Here is a 17,133-nt window from a genome sequence, read left to right as displayed (position 1 = left end):
TAGTAAAGGGGTGGGGGGAAGGCAAATGTGGAAGCCTTACCAAATTGTCCAACTCTGGGTTAGAAGAAAAAAGTGGCTTTTCAGCGCGGACCTGCGAGAAGAAGGCAAATCAGTGTAAATTACAGCCCCTGTTCAAAGCCCGGTACGCGAATAACTTGAAGGAAAAACATGTGACAAGCTAGCGAGTCGAAATACGCCCAGGCCAGATTACAATATTAAAACGCTCAGTGAAATAACGATTTATGTGAAAAAGAGTCTAAACTGCAGCCAGCCCGGTGCCTCTGTCCTTTCAGAGCCCTCTCCTTTTTGATCTCTTGTCTTTATCTGGGTGAGTGTGTCTGGCTAACAACTCGATCACGGGGATTGGGTTGATGGGGATGAGGGTTTGGGGGAGCGAGCAGTTGGGTGAACTAGTTTCAACAGTCTGGAACCGACTCTTTTCTGATGAGGCCAGTGTGGATCGGTGGCAGAACACATTTTCCACTCCACGCCCTAATCCCCAGTTCTAGTGTGGAATCAAAAGATGAGAGCCTCTCTCTCTGAAAGTGCGGTAATAGGTGCTTTGGGGGGGGGGGGAGGGTGTAGGGGGAGAAGCGGGGTCGGAGGGCTGTGAAAAAGTGCTGGACCTGTTTAGCGAAGACCGCGATGTCCTCGTTGAAAGAGTCCGAGGAGCAGACATCCCCGCCGGCCACACCAGGCTCCCGGGGAGTGCAGGTCGCCAGCTCGCACTTCTCAAAGACCAGCGCTAACAGGGGGAACAACGGGTGCCTACCGGGCAGTGACACACAAAGAAAGAGGGGGGGGGGGGGGAGAGAGGCAAGAAAGAAGAGCTCTAATCAACAAGTACACACACACACACACACACACACACACATTACACCCTGCAGCCCTCAACTACGCCTTCAAACCGGGCAAATACAAATGAAAACTTCAAAAAAATATTTTAAAAATGTCAAATCCCAAACCGCATCCACTGTTCAAATCCCACAAACCAGAGACAAAAATAACCTGAACACCGAACAAAACAAACGCATGCACCCACTACAGCAGCTCAGCTGCGAATCTTACACTTTTAGCCACAGCTTTAAATAATATGAAACCAGGACAATCCCATCCCTACCCCCAAGCTAGACCCTAAAATGAGAAACACGGTAACGCGAACTGTTTGCACTTCTTCGTAGTTGGGGTTTTTCTTTATTATTTTTTAAAGGAGACTGCTAGCAAAAAGGTGGTGAAGTTTCCTGGCTTAGAAAGCACACCCAAGTAAAATACCAGCTGTCTAGATAACTGAGCTGGAGAGGGGGAGGGAGAAGCACTTCTAGAAATATTTTCCCATAATTGGAGTAGTCATGAAAAAAATATCTCTGTGTTAAGTAGTAAGGGTGTGTTTGCCTCTTTTCCCCCTTTGTAGCGCTGATCGGAGGCCCTCCTTGTGTCCTAGAGGTTACTAGCTCTTCTTTTGGGGTAATTTACTGCCCTGAAAGGAACCTGTGTCCTTCCCTCAAAGCATTGCATTGGTACAGGGGTTTTGTTGTTTTGGTTTGGGTTTTTTAATTTTTTTTTCTTTCTAAAGAAGGGAAGCTCTACTCACTGCCTCCAGTTTTTTTCCATTTCAAAGAAGAGTTGACTGCCAGAAGTGAGCCCCTCTATTATTACTCTGTCTTCCGCGATTTGAATACCTCTTTATTTACAGTGCTAGAGGAGTGTTATTATGGCATCTTGATCAACCAGAACAACACTGCTTCAGCTATAATCCAGTGCCGTGGTATCCACCCCCCTCTGTCTCAGCTCCTAACTTGTGCCTCTCGAGAGAAAAAAGAAAAAGAAAAAATAACTTTCACGTATAGGGGTGTATTTTCTGGTGCACATTTCCTATCGGTACTTTATGTCCCTCCGATGTCATCAGACTACAAATTATTTATTATTAATTATTACTTCCAATAAATAACAATAATAATAATTAATAATAAGCCACACTACAGGTCTCCCTACAGAGCGGTGATTTGTGTCTGTGACTCTCCTAAAACCCTCACTAGCCGTGTCTCCCAAGTCTTTTTCTCCAAAGCAGACTTTAGACAGAGTTACTTACCCCTTCAACCTCGCCAGCCCGGTGCCCACTGATGGAGCCCTCTCCCATCCTTCTTCTCCTCTGCCTCCTTCCCCAGGTCCAAAACACACACGCCGCAAGCCGGGCTATGGCGCTCGGGTTACCCTGCATGTACCTACCCGTAGATCGCATCCTTGTCCCGCTTCAAGGCGTCGTTGACAGCCGATCCCATGCTGGCCGGCATGACATTGGGGTGCGGGGCGTGGGCTCCATAGTGCTGGCTGGCGTGTAGCGGCGGCCCATGGTTCAGGTGGTGAACCGGGGGGATCGGCCGGGGAGCGTGAGGGTCTCCGTACATGGAAGCCGGCACCCCTACTCCGTCCATCCCGCCGTAATGGGGCAGCTCATCGTACTGTCAAAAAATGGGCCAGGAGAGAGAGAGAGAGAGAGAGAGAAAGAGAAGGAGAAAAAGAAGAAGGAGGAGGAGGAAGGGAAAAAAACAAAACAAAACAAAAAAAACAAACAACAACAAAAGTCAGAAGAGAGTAAAGCACCCAGACAGACCACAACACAGCAAAACCAAACAGGAATAGCCACAACGGAGGGAGAGTTATACAAAATGAAATAAAATAAAATAAAGAGCAGAGGCTAGCAAGGGCTGGGGAAGGCGGGGGGCCGTGTGAGGAGGTGAAGAGGTACTGGGGGGTGGGGGGGGGGGTGGAGGAGGTCTGCTTCAATCAAGGAAGACGAAACCCTAACAAGGAAACTGGGATGAAAAGGAAGGAAATGAGGGAGAAACTCGAGTTACTCTGAATTAGAAAGCAAAGAGCAGAAATAAATGAATAAACAGAATCAAGAGCAAATAAAGAAAGAAAGAAAGAACTAAACACTGGGAAGCAGGGAGGAGAAGGTAGGGTGCATGGGGGGAGGGGGGGAAAATAATCTGAAAGTTACCAGAAACATTATTTAGTAGCAATTCCCTTTGTCGTTGTCAGAGCCAGAGACAAAACAAGCAGCAATATATGAGGGTATAGATATATGTATAGATATCCTACGCAGCACGAGCAACGGCAGAGCAGCGGCAGCGGCGGCAGCAAGCCTTCCCCTGCGAAAGCCGTGCTACTGAGCAGCTAGAGTAGCAGGGAAATCGCACTGCTGGGGGAAAAGCTGGAGAGGAAAAAAGCGTGGAACAATTGCAGAGACACACACACACACAGAGAGCGAGAGAGAGAGAGAGAGACGCGCGCACACACACACACACAAAGCTGGTGAATAATTTTTGCTGCTATTTTTTAATACTGGCCGCCATCATCATCAGCAACAGAGGAGAGCAAATCGGACAGGCCCCTCTTAAGAGAGGATTTATATATAGGTAAGTGTTGGAGATTTAAACCTACCCTTTGCGCCATCAGTCTGCGCTCCAATAAACTCCTGGATGTGTCGTATATTTAATATCCCAGTCCAGAAAAGAAAGTGATTTACAGTGAAGAAGATTCCTTTTTTTGGCAACCCACTTATAGACTTCGCCTATTCTCCAGTCTGGGTAAATAATAATAATAACAACAACAACAATAATAACAATAATAAAAAATAATCAGCCAAGAACCACGATGGTTGTGTATTTCTTCTTTTTTCTCTCTCTCACTCTCTTTCCTTTTTCTCTTTCTCTCTCTCTTTTTCCTGTTTTCTTTCTCTAAGCAAAAAAAAAAAAAAAAAAAAAAAATTGTCAAGCCCCCAAACTGAAGGTTACGATCGGCCCGTCAGCAACCCACATGTAACCAAACTGTCGTGTCTCATGGCTTTTTGCCACTCCAGCTGTCAATCAAAGCCAGGGAATGTCAAGGTAGTGAATGAATGATGGTTGATGATGATGAAGAAGAGAGGAGGAATCTTTTTAACCCCGGTTTCTTCTTCCAGTAACTCCGCGTTTGGGTTTTGCCTTTTAGGATCGCTATTGGGGTTTTTTTTTTTTAAAGTACTAGGAAGGGGGGTGGGGAAAGATGCGAAGAAAAATTGAATAGTTTGCAAAACCTGGACTTCCCCCCCCCCCTCTCTCTCTCTCTCTCTCTCTCTCTCTCTCTCTCTTTTCCTGGTAGGTATTTTGTCTCTCTCTCTCTCTCTCTCTCTGAGATGAGTGAGTGTCAGTAAGTGTTGGCAGGTTGGCTGCTGGCTGGCTTATAGAAGAGGCTCAGTTTTGCAGCGCTGATCGGCGGGAGAATGAAATGACGGAACCCGGAAGTAGTGGTGGCCATAGCCAGTCCTACAACAGAGACACATACAAGGGAGAGGGGAGAGGGAGAGGAGAGCACAGAGAGAGAGAGAGAGAGCGAGCGAATAAAGCCTGTGATATGCAGAGTATGTAATCAGGACTGCTTCAACTCCACATGGGGGGAGCCATACAACAGATCATACCCATAGCAAATCAACCTTCCTTTTCATATAGGAAAAGGAGAGTGTGTGAGAAAGAGGGAGACACAGGAGGAGGAAGAGAGAGAGAGAGAGAGAGAGAGAGAGAGAGAGAGTGTTTGTGTGAGAGAGGGGAAGAGGGAAAACTGCAGAAAGCAAGAAGAAAAGTACGATAGAAGCCTAGACCTGGTTTGGTTTTCACTAGATTATTTTACCAGCAAAGTATATCCGGCTTTACTGCGTTGTTTAGCATATTGTTAACAAATTTTTAATCTTCAGATACCACTGTAGCCGCGAATGGTATGCACGTCTGTGGGAGTAGACAGTTAAAATGTAAAGGGGCATATAAAGTTAATCTTCTATAGGAAACAAGCTTGCTTTAACAAAGTACTGCGTCTCTGCCAGAATGTTATGTTTAAAGGGTGGTTTCTTTCCTGTGTAAATTCATTACGCTGTTTAAAAAATTAATTTTCCAGGACATGAAGAGAACACCTCATTCAAACTATATTTGGCATTGTTCTTCATTAAGTGATCGCTTCTCTCAACCGCAGTTGTGATGTCTGGGGGGGAGGGAGGGAGGAGGAGGAAGAGGAGGGAAATCCCTTTAGTTTTGTGATGAGGTTTTTGGTCTTTAAAAGGGGCTTTAAAACAAAGTCATGGTTACTCTTTTGTATGATAAGCCCAAAATGTTATGTAGATTTTGTTTGCACGCTTATGTTGAGCCAGTCACTGGGTCTTGTGTGTACAATGTACTTACGTATGTATGTATGTATGTATGTTGCTGGACCTTGCTCTAGATCTGTGTTGTATTTGGGGAATATATGCTTAAGTATTAACTCGGTAATGCCTTCTAATGGTAGTGCTAATTACAGTAGGGTTGTTTAGCAAATTAAGTGAGATGGTGCACCCTCCTTGAGCACACAATTAACTTACACACACACACACACACACACACGTTAATTTTGGTATGTTTCTCTCGTCCAATCACTTTGCTGGAACTAAAACATGCCTTACCTCAGAGCAAGTCAATTACCAAAGCTACCCAAGATCATCAATCATGGGGGATAGTTGAAGTTTAGGGGAGGAGCAATGGTCAAACTATCGATTGCTGCACTTTTGTCCCCCACTCCCCCTTTTTCTCGTTCACGGTCCCCTGCACATAAAATCTAAAACAGACTATCCCGTTAATAGTGGGATTTATCAATGATTATGTATGTATCCAGTTGTGAATGTGGTCTCATACATAGATGGCTTTTAAACATACACCGCAAAAATGTATTTGAGTCAGTTAGGGATTATTATTGATATTTTAAGATTTTTTTAAACTAACTAACTAACTAACTAACTAGATGAATAAAAAAACCCAAAGGGTAATTATAGAAATTTGGCTAGATTTTAATGGGCATAGAGAATGAGCTCCAGAGGTCAATAAACCCCTCGAAAATGATGAATGATTGAGTACCTGTGATGATGATAGTGATTACCGGAGCAATTAAACAGTTTGATTAAATGAGCCATCATAACAATGATGTCTGCGGGAAATCAGCCCTCACATATAAAGAAAGATAGGGTGGCGGGCTGACAAACGCCAGTGGGCATTCCTACGAGTCCTGATAGCGGTGAGCCCTGCAGAGCAGCATGTATTTACAAATATGAGAGCAATATGGAGAAAAGTCACTCAGATACTTTTAGCCAGACTGGCACCCTCCTTAAAAATCGTCAGAAGCCGAAGAGCAGACCGGTTATTTTTCCCCTAGAGGATCTCCTCCAAGATTAAAGCTAGCTCTAAGAGCAACCGATATTCTGTGACTGACTTTCACGGGACTATAAAGAAAGGTGAGTAAAAAGCCCTTAGTATGTAGATCTCTTTCAAGCAGTGGTTAAGTCGATTCATTTTGCAAGGAAAAAGCCGGTTTTGTTGTGCAGTATTTTATACTCTGTCGTATAAATCGGTAACGCAATTCAAGATATTCATGGTAATGAATACTTGGCTAATCCTTTGGGTGCACCGAGACCTACAGAGCAGTAGGTTATGCAAATCCTTTCCTAGTTTTACAGCTGTACTTTTCTAACAGATTTTTTTTTTTTTAGAGATCTAGTCATTTGCTTTTTCGCCCCCTAGAAAGATGCCAAATTCCTAAACTTCATCGGAATCATCTGATTATGGTACTTCCAATATACTCAAGCTTTCAGGTTACATTTTAAATATGTGCAGCTTCTCAACTTATTTTCTAATAGTGGAAGAATGAATACAGCTGTATGTCTCATTTCAAATAGCTTCAATATGATGCAAGAAAGGGTCCTTCATTGTAATATAGATGTATAAAAGTAATCTAGTTCTACTGAAGACTTCGTGTATTTGTTCAGATCCCAGGCTGGGTGTATTGTGATGAAAGTTTATCCGTTTCCTTGTAAAAAGGAAGTGTGTGCACCACTTGATTTACAAATAAGAGTGTGCTTCATTAATTATAGCATTATTTTATACTTCATTTTTTCCCACATGCATGACTTTCATAATATTCAATGTAGATTTCAATTCTCCAGAGTAAAGAATTGCTAAAGAGCAACATAAATATAGCTACAAAAATAGCAAAAAGATGTTGCAGTACCAAACGCTGCTCTTTTCACAATTTTCATTTCAAACTAAAGCCCCCGAGCTGGCTAGCCGTGACCTGTGCGTGCCACCTAGAAGCAAGACCAACTTTTAAAAATGATTTTAAGCTAGTAGAAAGTAAAATTTCATATGATCAGGCAAAGGTTTTTCATGCTCCCCGTTGTGTCATTTTCTATGATCAGGGCAGAAGAAAGATGGAACCTTTTCCCACTATCCCAGTGGATTAAAGCATACAATATATGGGAATCTAGCTGAAAGCGCTACAGTTTAGCCATTAGAGGATCTAAAGTTAGTGTCCCAAAATGAAGCCTCGGACCTATTCAGGATTAGGTAGGAATGTAAGAAGCAGCAGAACTCTTAGCTCTTGTTAGTCGTGGTAGGTTTTTTTTTTCTTCCTCACCTCTTGCATGGTGGGATACCCTTTAAAAACAGTAATTCAGGGAGATTAAATTGGCTGATTTCCAGTTTCGCGTGCACACACAACAAAGGGTGATCCCGTGAAAAGTGCGAGAGAGGCGCATGATTTGTTTTTTTTGTTGTTGTTGTGTGTGGTTTTTTTTTTTTTTTTTCCAGATTAGACCAAAATCCAAAGAGAAATTAGGTGTCCGGTATGGAAGTGCATCTCCGTCAACAGCCAGCTCCTTTTGCCGAGGCTGGAAATGGTTTTAACAGGCGGTAAAATTTCATCTTGTGGTGTCAAATTGGGGTCAGTTTGGGGTTAGAGCTCTCAGTGTCCGAGAAGGAGCTGTCCAGCTGCGTGGGGATTCATTAAGGGCAAAAGATCCGTTTCAAGAAAAACAATACAAAGACAATCAGAGGGCTAAAGATCCTCTTCAAATCGCATTTTACAAGTGCACCAGAACAAATATGGACGCTGAAACCTATTCCCTTCAAACTCCCAAATCCGCTTCTTAGCTCTTGAAGGGAGTGAGAGAGAAAATCCGCTAAAATTTAGAGTCTGTTTTCAATCAGCCTTTCCGAAGTGTGGCATTTTAGCCTTCTGCTGGCTTTGAGATCTGCCTCTATTTCTGAGAGCCCCTGCAAAAACGGAGTTGCACAACAGGTAATATTTTAGTTGCAAGAAGTATATTCCATTGTTTATGTTAAACCACTGCTTTTATGCACAGTGCCATATTTTATTGCAAATAGAAAGTTTGGGGAAACAGGCTATGCTTACATGAAATCACTATTTACTGTTCGGAAATCCTCTACTTCCTATAGGCAGTCATTTTGGTTTAATAGATATTTTGGGTAGTTTACTTTGGGGTCCCTAACAGTTTGAAAATTACATATTGTTAATCTGGTTTATTAAATTCGAGTGGTTTAGATCCTTTTAGCCTTCCTACCTCTGTTAGAATAATTGACGCCTGGCTGAAGGGACAAATTATTTGAACCTTAATCTTGTTTGTAACTTTATTCAATGTTACTTTGATTGTTTGCTGAGTCGAACTATTTTTTGGATAATGCAAATTGTATCCAGAAATGTAACCTATCCTCCACATTTGCAGACAAACTATAATGGAAAGGTAAGGGATATTGCAGAATAACATGAATTATTTTGAATATTTTAATTTGTATTTTTCTTGGAAGATTGTTGAATGAAATGCATCAGATTTAATGACGAAAGAAGTAATTCTGTTTAAATGGTCTGTAGGATTCTAATACAACCATAACAGTGTATCAAACTCCACAGGAAGTTTTCTTTTCAGTGTACTATCCAGAAGATCAAGTGTAATATGTTACTATTCCATTCTTATTTTTATTATAAGGAATATTCCATATTTTAATCTCCCACATCAAGAACTTCACTTTGCTGATTTCTTTACTGTCTCATACGAAGAATAGGTTTCATTATTAAAACTTGATCCGTTTTTACTCTTTCAATCTAATTCTTATTTGGTTTTCCCCCCCAACCCCACTTCTCCCCTAAATTATTCACTAAATATGTGGATTCAGGCAGCTGCATCATTTTCTAGGTCTGGTCTAGAATGCCCCTTTAAAATTAAGCACATTTTAGTTTCTTCAGCTCGCGGTGTGCATTTAGTTCATTTACTTCTTCTCTCCCCCCCCTTCCAATAATGTGCTTTGCTCCCCCCCCCTCCCCTTTTCAGCAATCTATTACTTTTCGAAAATCTTTCCACTCCAGAAAGTCAATGGTAGCCCATCACGGTGAACTTTTCTTGACCTCCACTGCAGTATGATTGGGATCTTTGGAAGTTGGATTAGGAGGAGGTTCATTTAGTTACCTGTTAACATCCTCCCCCTGCCCCTTCTTTCTCTTTCTCTTTTAAAAAACAACACGAACCTCGAGAGATCTAGGTTCTCTATTCACTTGCAAGTCCCTATTATTCTCCAATAAACTCCAGAGATTTAAAACGGCACTTGTGGGGTGGCTTTCCCCCCTCCCTTATTTCTCTCTTTCTCTCCTGTTTGTTCTGTTAAAGATCCCACAGAAGAGAAGAAGCGATTCAATAAACAGCCCTCTAGCGCTATCTGGCGGGACTCCAACACTTTCAGAAAAGGGCTTTTTCCATTCAGCCCCCAAATATTGCGCTTTTTTTTTTTTTTTTGGTTTTGCTTTGAACAGTTAAATGAGACCAGAGCGTAGCACAGAAAAGCCTTTCTCACAAGGTGAGGGTAAAAGTGGATTCCAAATCTGGGAGTCCACTCACCCGAAGAAACATGGGTGGAAATCTTTACGTTAAGGTGTTCTTCCCCTCCCCCCTTTTGCACCCCCCCCCATCTATCCCCTCACTTCCTTTTAGGATAATTGTATCTTCCTTAAATCGGAACCCACTGCAGCGGCTTTTGGGGGGGGGTGAAGAGGGGCATTAAAATAATCCCCAAGTCAACCTGAATAGGCACCCCCTAGAATGTTATGTGAACTGTATTTGAAGTGCTAATGTAAAAGGATAGAGCGTCTTTCACATTTTGTAGGCTGTACGAAATGTACACGTGAAGATCAGACCTATTCGGCATAAACAGACAACCTGGATACTTACATCGAAAGCAGAAAGGGAAAAAATACCTGTCAATATTTCGTAATAACGCAGTGGGGTCGGTGCAGAACTAGCAATTTGCTTTGTATTTATTGGAGGAATCTGTGGACATAAAACAAATCTTTCCAACCTGGCATCATAACAAAAGGAAAATTAGGGATTTAAAAAAGAGAGATGGATAATAAAACCGGTTTATTATAGCAACCACAGAGCCTTCCAGCTACACTTGCAGCTTCCTTCTCTCGCTCAAATTAGTCACTTTTGTTCTCCGGCTGCCTACAAAACTCCAAAAGGGGGTTCGTTTTATACTGGAGTTTGGCTTGGGGTATGCAGAGAACAATGTCTGGACTCCCTTTGAAATGACTGGGACACACACACAGTCGAAGTACCCATTTCCCTCTTTGAAAGATCTACCCAGTCCATTGTCTGAAGCGGGACACAGATCTTAACTTAAAAATAAATAAATAAATGCTTAGAGCTCGGTCTGTTCATGCATAAAAGAAATGGCTGGCAAAACAATATAACGTGTTTCCTGGAAATATAGTTTTGAGGCTGGCATGAACAGCGCTCGCGGTGTTTTACCAAAAGATGGAGAGTTTTATTTCTAAAACAATCGGCTCTCCTCTGTACGCCTTTCTGTTTGATCCCACAAAGAGCATGCAACATACATACATATTTGTGTTTGTGCCCCATACAAGAAATGCAAGGGACGTGTAACAGACCATACGGCCAGTTAGTCCTCATAATGCTTAGTTTGGCTGTAATTAATTGAAAACAGTTATTAGGTCGTCATTGGCAATAGCGTAAATAATTGCAGCAGATTTTTACTTAAAATTGACCGGTCACAGAGTGATAGATCGATTCGAGGTATAAAAATGATGTATCAAAACATCAATGTCGATTATTTGAAATATTGTAGTCGAATCTTTTTATTGCTTCATCGGTTAAGTGTCTGAAAGTGCTGTGTTCCAACATATATTTATGTTGTCAATACTGTCAAAACTGTCAGTTTTATTACAGTGGATTTGTAATACATTTCGGATTTGCTCATTTACATAAAATACCTCGCCCCCGCCCCCCCGCGCTCTGAGCCCCTCTCTCCTTTTCCTATTTCTGGAAAATCTATGTCAGTTAAATCAAAGGATTCAGGGCGCTGCTGCAGCAAAAAGTACAGACCCTGCTCCATTAAAATCCCCTTTCTGCCCCGCTTTACAAGTCTTGGGCTATTTCTCACTTGCATAGAGGTGGATTGTCCTCACCTCCCATTTCCCCCCAATAGAATTTAAACACTTTATCACAATCCCACTTAAATTAAACCCTTTAGGAAATTGGGACGCCTACACGAACAGACAGAGATGCACCTAAATGAGCCAGATCGCACTTGTGAAGACTGAAAAGCAGAGGCGAAAAAGGAACTGACCATACACGTTTCGATGGTAGTTGCAACAAGGAAGCAAAAGAAGCTATACATATAGGTGCGCTGTGTATTTCCCCTCTTAGCGGCTTTGGAAGTGAAATGAAAAACGCGAGTTAGGAGCAGTATCGACAGGTTTTTTTAATTCGCCTCCACTTTAACAAGGGCATCTCAGAACCGATCATTTGCTTTAAAAGTAAAAGCTTTTTGCTAAGGGGCAGCCAGCTGATTTAGGTACTTCTCTCCACTTTGCACGGAGAGCCTAGTAAAAGGAATAAAGGAAATCTACTTAAATGCTAAACTCTCTCGAGTCTAGACATAGTCAAATTAGCCGAGTAACTTTATTCTCTTCCCTGGAGAAACTGCTTGTGAAAGGTGTTTCTGAGATGACTTGAATTTTCACTTGGGGATCTGTGTGTTCAAAGAGCGTATGAAGAGGTGGCCGGGTGCATGTGGAATAGGCAAGGTTGCATTGCTAACTGCAGAGCTTCTTTTAATGACCGACCAGCCCTCTTAACACCTTCTATTTACATGCTTGTTTTAGCCGTAAGATTTTCGAAATGTAAACTGTGATTCATGGTCTAAATGTCGCGTGTGTATCTCTCTCTCTCTCTCTCTCTCGGTGTGCGTGTGATCCCTTCTGAAGTAAATGGAGAAGTATACTGCGCAAAGGGGGGAAATCGCCCCTGGGGTGCTTTGTTTACTTTGGCTTGTAAAATCCTGCTAGGGGATGGTTTCCGCAGTGTGTGGCAAGTGTTTCTTCAAGAAATTCATCAGCCCTTCTGCAATTACTCCGTGGTCTGCGGGAAGAGAGCTGCCATCACTTTCTCACGTCCCAAGGTGTTGCACAGCGGAGAGAAGAGGGGGGGGGGGAAGGGAGAAAGCCGAAACATTTAATTATAATTGAACATAACAATGAAAAACCCTCCCAAGATTGTACCTAGAAAAACTTCCAGGGAATGTTTGGGAATGCTGGGTGTCGTTTTTTCTTTTGGGGAAAGGGGAACGACACCCCAGCTCGTGAAATAATTAGCCGGAACAATAAACATAGAATAAATATCAGTTAGAATTTCTGCGTTTTTAAAATTACGTTTCATTTTGCGGTAAGCCGTACAATTATGAATGCCTCTCAATTAAACACAATCCACTCGGAAAGCAGTTACCAACAATTATTCTTTAATCAGTTGGACTGGTAGCCCCAAATGATGCTGTTAAACATCAAAGGGACGCCTCAGAAGTTACCTTTTAGTCCTAAGTAAGAGGATTAATTTCTATAATTAGAGGGGATAAATATGTGCATAAACGCATCTAATTTTTGGTACACGCTCTCATCCTATCTGGGAGACAAGAGCGTCTCTAACAGGGCAAACGCAAGCAAGCCGGATTCCCCGTGGGCTAAAAGCTGACGTACCCCGGAGAGGTGTATATGTGTGTGTGCCCCTTCGCACCTATAAACGTGATGGGAACTGAGACTGGGCTCGATTCTGTGCACGGGCGGCGGACCCTCAGCTCCCACCATTGCCATCAATGGGCGCTGAGGCCGCAGGATCGGGCCCAGTAAATCCAAAGTAATTCAGCACGATTGTAAGATCACGGGATATATTTAAAAAAACAAAACAATCACTGGGGTCTGTCTCATGTTTTGATTCCCAAGGGGACAGTTTACTGCTCCCAACTGAAGCTCAAGACTGAGTTTAATACTACTAATAAAATTAGCATGACCTTGATTACACCCTGTATGAATATCTCATTTACCTAACGACTTTATGTCACGTACGCAGAAGGTCAACTTCCTTTTAACCTTTCCCATTGCTGCAGTAAGCATTCTCTTATAATCAATGGCTGTTTGAATAATCAATTCACATTTTATGATCCCTGACAAACTCAATATATGTGCGCCTCGTTTCAGCACGGCCGCCTGGACTTCCCAGGGCCGTTTACATGTGGGGGAGAATTTGCGCTGGGGTCGCCCTGGCAGCACCCGGGGCGGTACTTTCATCCGCCCAAGAGCCCGGAGACCGCAGAGAAGTTACTGATCACAGCAGCGTCCCTCCAGCCAGGGAGCGCACTGCCAGCCCGGAGAACGCTGCCTTGACCGTGAGCAAACGGCTGGCTTCTCTGCTGGGGTTCACCTCTAAGTTTGGCCCGCTCCCCCTAGTGCTGTTTTGCAACCACACTTGGTCGAGAGCTTTTCCTTGTGATCATCAGCGTTATTATTTTTCAAAATAACCGTAAAGTGGAATCCTGCCAGCCTGGGGACCGGTTGGTGGATAGCCTGGACGTGCTATTTCACACGTTTTTCATACCGTTCAAGCCAAAATGTTGTGCCCTCCCACTCTTCCTCCATTCCCTCCTAGGAATGTACATAATCAAATCACCTGGGACACATTTCCCTTCCTCTATGTGCTAGGATAATAAAGGATTACAATGGAGAGTACTCCCACCTCCCGGAAGCTAAAGGTAGCCTCTTGCCTGATTGCCCCACCTCCTTAATGATGTCTGAGGGAAGCATGGTGTCTTCTTCAGATACTTTGCGCACATGTAAAACGTTGAATTAAACTTTGCATTAGATTAAATATCCCACTGACATTAACTACGTTCTCATCGCCACCAACTTCTTCAGTTTTATTTGGCTGCCCTAGCTCGGTCCAAACCAACCACGTGTGGAGCAACTTACCTCATAAATTGCAAATGGTAGGGAAAGAAAATGTACCTCAACCACATTTCATTATGAATAAAACAACAAAAGCTACGAAGTGGGGGGAGCTGAACTTTGCAAATGTTTTTGTGTAAGTAGCTCACATTTTGAGGTGATCTATTGATGCGAGTCAGGAAGTGAGAGTATAACCCTGTTCCCTCTACTGGATAATTAACCCTGATTCATAGCCTTTTCTACCTAGGAAAGTATGTTTCGTTTCCCTCTGCAGAGTCCACGTTACCTACTGGTCATTGGTATGTTGTTATTCCCTGAAAGTAATTGCAGGTGATATTCTCCTGGGCAGACTCATTAGCCAAAGGCAGGGTGCCGTTGCCAGTCTTATAAAGTCTTTCAACAACTCAGTAGAAACGTGCTCCAGAGGTTTAGTACAAATGGGAGCATATTCTCAGCGCCCGAAACAATTGTTAGGTGCAGCATCTCCCCCCAAGGGGATGGAGGTCAAAAGGGAAGCATTTTTTGTCCCACTCAATCAGGACATATTTCTGAGTCCCATCCCTCTCTGTGCATGGTTAAAGCTGCAACAGAAGACCAATTTAGGCATAATGAAGATATTCAAGTGTTTCTGAACCTTTGTCCTACAGTCTCCAGAAGAAAAAGCCCTATACACCCAGATACAGATGAGACAGTTGAGAAGGCAGCTTCCAAATTCATTAGCCTGCTCCCCTTTACATCCTTTTAAGATTTATTATATGCATCCTGAAAACACTCAACTGCCACCCACCCTTACAGACCTACATGTAACTTCTTTCTTACACATGTTTGGTATCACCTATCTGTCCGCTTCCAACACTCCTACTAAATAAATTACACCACAGGTGCTTAGAAAAACCCAGGGAAAATAAAACAATTTCACCTCATTTTGTGAAGGGAAAAATCTGCATGATTGTTTGTTTTATTTTAATTTTTTTCTGGTGTCCTTCATTTACATTTTTTTAAATTTTTTTGAATCTTGGCAGGTTAAGCGGGATGGTTCAAAATTACACTGCTGTGGAAGGGCTAATGCAGCTACCAAATGCCCCTCACAAGATGGATGAAGAAGAACTAGAAGAGACAACAAATAGCCTGAGATTTGATGAGCCTATCACTACATCCATGAGCAATTTCAGGCTACCTAAGAAAGTCTAGAGAGCTGTATTGATTATGAATTATGCTGGCAATTGTATGTTTTTAAATAAAAAAATAATGATGGTGTCAAAGAACATGGATATAGAATGAAGTGATTTTACTCTTCAAAGCAAACAATGAAGTTTCATGACTAGGCAGCTCATTGTATTCAGAGACTTTAATTACTCAGAGCTCCTTCCCTTACAGCTAGCTGATAAAACTCAAAGGGCAAAACCCATCTCTGGTGTACTCCACTGACTTCAATAGTGTTCCACCAGGGATGGATTGGCCTAAGTGTTTCTGGCAGGATTATGCTAATATAATAATATTTATAATAATCTTCATGCAGAAAGCCAGGAAGCCAGAGATTTGACCTCTGTTAATCATGTAGATCTGCACACTTCAAAAGACCTGAAATCATCTTGTAGGTCTCATCTGCTAGAGGAGAAGATGCCTTTGAAGGGAATCAACCTTCCAGCTGTGCTTTGCTTCAGGCAATCCCCTCCATATGTTGATAGCCTTCAATATTTTGGGGTCCAAACTTATAGACAAAACTCCCATTGATTTAAATGGGATTTTTGCTGACTGAGGAATACAGGACATGGCTATCTACCTGATTCTGCAAGATGCTGAGCACCCCATGAAAAGTGCTGAGTATGCCTAATTCCCTCTGACTTTAATAGGAATTGTGGACCTTCAGCACACAGTAATCAAGCTCCAGGCACCTCAGAGGATCAGGCCCTTAATTAGTATTTTAGCTATTGTCAGTCATAGTTTTTGTATGACATGTTTTCAACACCATCTCTGATATTATGAAGTGCATGATATATGCTGCAGTTTAAAATATTTTCCACATCTGCAGAAATAAACAGGCTTCTTAAGTGATGAAACAAGATTAATCCACAATATACTAATACATTTCTTATAAAGCAAGTATACACAAATTTATAAACCTCCTAGTATTACGTCATATGCAATTACAACCCATCACTAATAGTTCTATTGATTGTGGCATAAAAAGCTCTAATAGAAGCAGTTCTTTGGAGTAGAGAAATAAAACAATAAAAAAAAACAAAAAACATAAGAAGTGTTTGTCCTGTACTCTTACCTTGAGGCCATATTACGATCACTATAAGACATATCCAGGCATGTGTCACACTTGATAATACTATTTCTTGGGTGTTTGAGGGCACTTGGCTTTACCTTGTACTTCACAACAGCTGAGCCATGTCACTTAGCTGCATGATCCTGGCTCTAGTGGAAAAAATTATTAAACTAGATATATTTATTGTTATTTTACACTAAATTCTGAAATATTTCATTTGCATCATTCACACACATTAAAACACACATTTTTTCCAAAGGTTTTCTCTTGATGGAAGAGCTGATCAAATTATTAATTTTGAATACATACTAGCTGGTCAAAATAGTGCTATTTTCTGTTCTCAAATGCATGATTATTGATATGTGTTATGTTAGCACCAAAAAACCTCAAAGAAGGATTAGGGCCCCATAATCAATCCTTATTTCTGTGAAAGTATTCGTTTCTTGCAAGTTGAATAGTTGAGGCAAACAAATTTCAGTCTATGGGCCCTTTGCAAAATGTTCATTTAGACTCTTTGCAATTCATTATTCTTGATGTATGACTGGCTACCTTAGTCACATGGTATTAGTTCTGCTCTCCAACTGGTTGGCTAAAGTTTATTAAACAGGAGGTTAACAGCAAAAAGCAATAACAAATATTCACACCTGATTTTGCTTCCATTTAAGTCAATAAAAGGACAAAGAGCACCCATCGCACCCATCTATGAGACGAACATCTGTTTGTAC

General features: G+C 42.0%; 1 protein-coding gene and 1 long non-coding RNA gene across 8 annotated transcripts in view; one reads left to right on the top strand and one right to left on the bottom strand.

Moving 5' to 3' along the window:
* Window positions 1-4,349, bottom strand: part of MEIS2 (Meis homeobox 2) — a 185,541-nt gene extending 181,192 nt beyond the window's left edge. For 2 of the 7 annotated variants that reach the window (XM_084631970.1, XM_084631974.1), the window contains exons 1-4: window positions 3,445-4,349; window positions 2,227-2,459; window positions 627-768; window positions 41-91 (exon numbers count right to left, since the gene is read on the bottom strand). In XM_084631970.1, the coding sequence (XP_084488096.1) occupies window positions 41-91; window positions 627-768; window positions 2,227-2,459; window positions 3,445-3,456 (438 nt within the window). In that variant the 5' untranslated portion in view covers window positions 3,457-4,349. Of the gene's footprint in view, window positions 1-40; window positions 92-626; window positions 769-2,226; window positions 2,460-3,001; window positions 3,404-3,444 lie in introns of those variants that run through there. The other 5 variants (XM_084631972.1, XM_084631975.1, XM_084631973.1 and 2 more) reach the window with 5 other exon arrangements.
* A 729-nt stretch (window positions 4,350-5,078) lies between these two features.
* Window positions 5,079-15,398, top strand: LOC311522539. The gene is made up of 2 exons (XR_014712158.1): window positions 5,079-6,289; window positions 15,156-15,398. It is a non-coding gene; the product is annotated as an uncharacterized lncRNA (long non-coding RNA).
* The last annotated feature ends 1,735 nt before the right edge of the window (window positions 15,399-17,133 follow it).

The sequence above is a fragment of the Lepidochelys olivacea genome (assembly GCF_965140295.1).
Source record: "Lepidochelys olivacea isolate rLepOli2 genome assembly, chromosome: 6".
NCBI classification, from domain to species: domain Eukaryota; kingdom Metazoa; phylum Chordata; order Testudines; family Cheloniidae; genus Lepidochelys; species Lepidochelys olivacea.
The sequence above is the reverse complement of the archived record's forward strand: the minus strand, read 5'-3'. Positions and strand labels throughout refer to the sequence as shown.